General features: G+C 50.1%; 1 protein-coding gene across 1 annotated transcript in view; it reads right to left on the bottom strand.

Annotated features, from left to right (window-relative positions):
- SLC66A1 (solute carrier family 66 member 1) overlaps window positions 1-1,930 on the bottom strand; it is a 3,433-nt gene extending 1,503 nt beyond the window's left edge. The window contains exons 1-5 of the mRNA XM_072426965.1: window positions 1,708-1,930; window positions 1,337-1,466; window positions 1,111-1,198; window positions 707-858; window positions 156-248 (exon numbers count right to left, since the gene is read on the bottom strand). Of these exons, the coding sequence (XP_072283066.1) occupies window positions 156-248; window positions 707-858; window positions 1,111-1,198; window positions 1,337-1,466; window positions 1,708-1,892 (648 nt within the window). The 5' untranslated portion in view covers window positions 1,893-1,930. The remainder of the gene's footprint in view (window positions 1-155; window positions 249-706; window positions 859-1,110; window positions 1,199-1,336; window positions 1,467-1,707) is intronic.
- Window positions 1,931-1,947: the final 17 nt, after the last annotated feature.

Below are 1,947 nucleotides of genomic sequence, written 5' to 3'. Positions count from 1 at the left end.
CACAAGAGGACAATTATCTACAATGTCTTTGTATGATTGAGTATTACCAGGAACCTCCACTGGGGGCACCAGAACCCCATAATTTAGGCAGAGGGCGGGTCACTATGGGTGTATATTAGGAATTACAATGTAACAACACTTTGATTGGCTCTCACATTGGTGATGATCTGTGGCAGTCGGGAGGCGAGGTAGAACATGGAAGACACCGAACCAATTACAAATCCGATGATCTCCTGAGTGCTGAATGGCTGGAAGACACGAAGACAAAAGTGGGGTGAGCGCCTCTGATTGGTTAGACGAATCCCAAAACAGAAGAAATGATACCATTGGTCAGCAGATGTTATGATCTCTGTACAGGTAGGTACATCATGATGCATGCGGGTAGGCACATTGTGTGCAGGTAGGTAAGTTACGATGCAGATAGGTATGTCATAAAAAGTGCGGGAAGGTACGTTACGACGCGTGCAGGTAGGTACATTGTGTACAGTTAGGTGCCTTAGGACGCGTGCAGGAAAGTACGTTATGATATGTTCAGATGAGTGTGTTATGATGTGTGCAGGTAGGTACACTGTGTATAGGTAGGTGTGTTACGACGCGTGCAGGTAGGTGCATTATGATGTGTGCAGGTAGGTACATTGGGTACAGTTAGGTGCGTTATGATGTGTGCAGGTAGGTACATTATGATTAATTGCGATGACAAACACACCTCGGTGTCGGAGCTGTCTGCAGAGAGAAGGCGTCGCCCACTGGGAGGGCTTTGATAATCCCTTGCAGCCAATCCAGGGCCCCCCAGCTGGAGCAGAGTGACAGTGGAACCAATCAGAACGAATCCACAGATGTTGTTCACAATGAGAGACGCTGCGAACAGATAATACATACAGAACATTACTGAGCGGTACAGCCAATCAGATTGTATGGGAGGAGCCACTGGGAGTTGCCATCACCATAGAAAAGCCTCTTCTGTGCACCAAACCCCGCCCTGTATGTCCCAGTGGGTGTGACTTAGCACAAGGGGCGTGGCCTACAATCAGGGAGCTGAAATGATATCAGCCATTGGCTCTTAGGGTGACAGGTTCTCTTACAAATGGCTGCATCCATGGGAATACTCACAGCTGATTCGCTGGTTGCGATTCTTGTAGTAGACGTAGAGGGAGAGCATGACGATGTCGGCCAGCACGTAGTACACGGCTGTGTATGTCTGCGGGGGAGACACAAAGAGACATTGGAGGAGGTGGGGACATGAATGAAGCCTGCAAGTGGTATGTAGAGGCTCCATTCACACCCAATTCACACCCCATTCACCCAGCCAATATTCCCCATACATTGTACTACTCACCTGGATGGGCAGCTGGTGTGACAGAAAGGCCCCCACAAAGTTACACGAGTCTCCGGCCAGCCACCCCAACAGGAACCAGATAGACAGAGCCTCATCCATGTTCCCCGTCTTACAGGATCTGTAGTATTGCCTGCAGGGGAGGGGAGAGGTCAGAGTGCCCCCATAATACAATTATATATTAATTTACCCCAATTTACCCCCCCATGGGCAGAGACTGCAGGGTGAGGATGTCTCATTAGCTCCCAAAGTGTACAAAGGTTACTGACTCTGTCTGGACACTTTGTACAGTGTGACGGCTGATGTCAGCAGCAAATTGTCCTCGTCAGCAACATTCTCACCCAGAGTCTCAGAGCCGAGTCAGCGACACTCACGGGAAGGAGGCGGCGATGAAGCACAAAATGGAGAAGAGCCCCAGGGTGACACTAGCCAGGTCCCGAGCGTCCGACGCACATTCGTTAAAGATGTTCCACACCCACTCCGTGCCATTAGGACAATCCGAGAAATTCCTGGGGGGCGACGGAGCTTCCAGGCCCCAAAATCCGTGCCAGGAATCCATAAAGATGGCAAATCTGTAACAACACGAAGAGCAAAACATAGCGAGGGTACCGGGG

The sequence above is a fragment of the Pyxicephalus adspersus genome, chromosome 11 (assembly GCF_032062135.1).
Source record: "Pyxicephalus adspersus chromosome 11, UCB_Pads_2.0, whole genome shotgun sequence".
Lineage (NCBI taxonomy): Eukaryota > Metazoa > Chordata > Amphibia > Anura > Pyxicephalidae > Pyxicephalus > Pyxicephalus adspersus.
The sequence above is the reverse complement of the archived record's forward strand: the minus strand, read 5'-3'. Positions and strand labels throughout refer to the sequence as shown.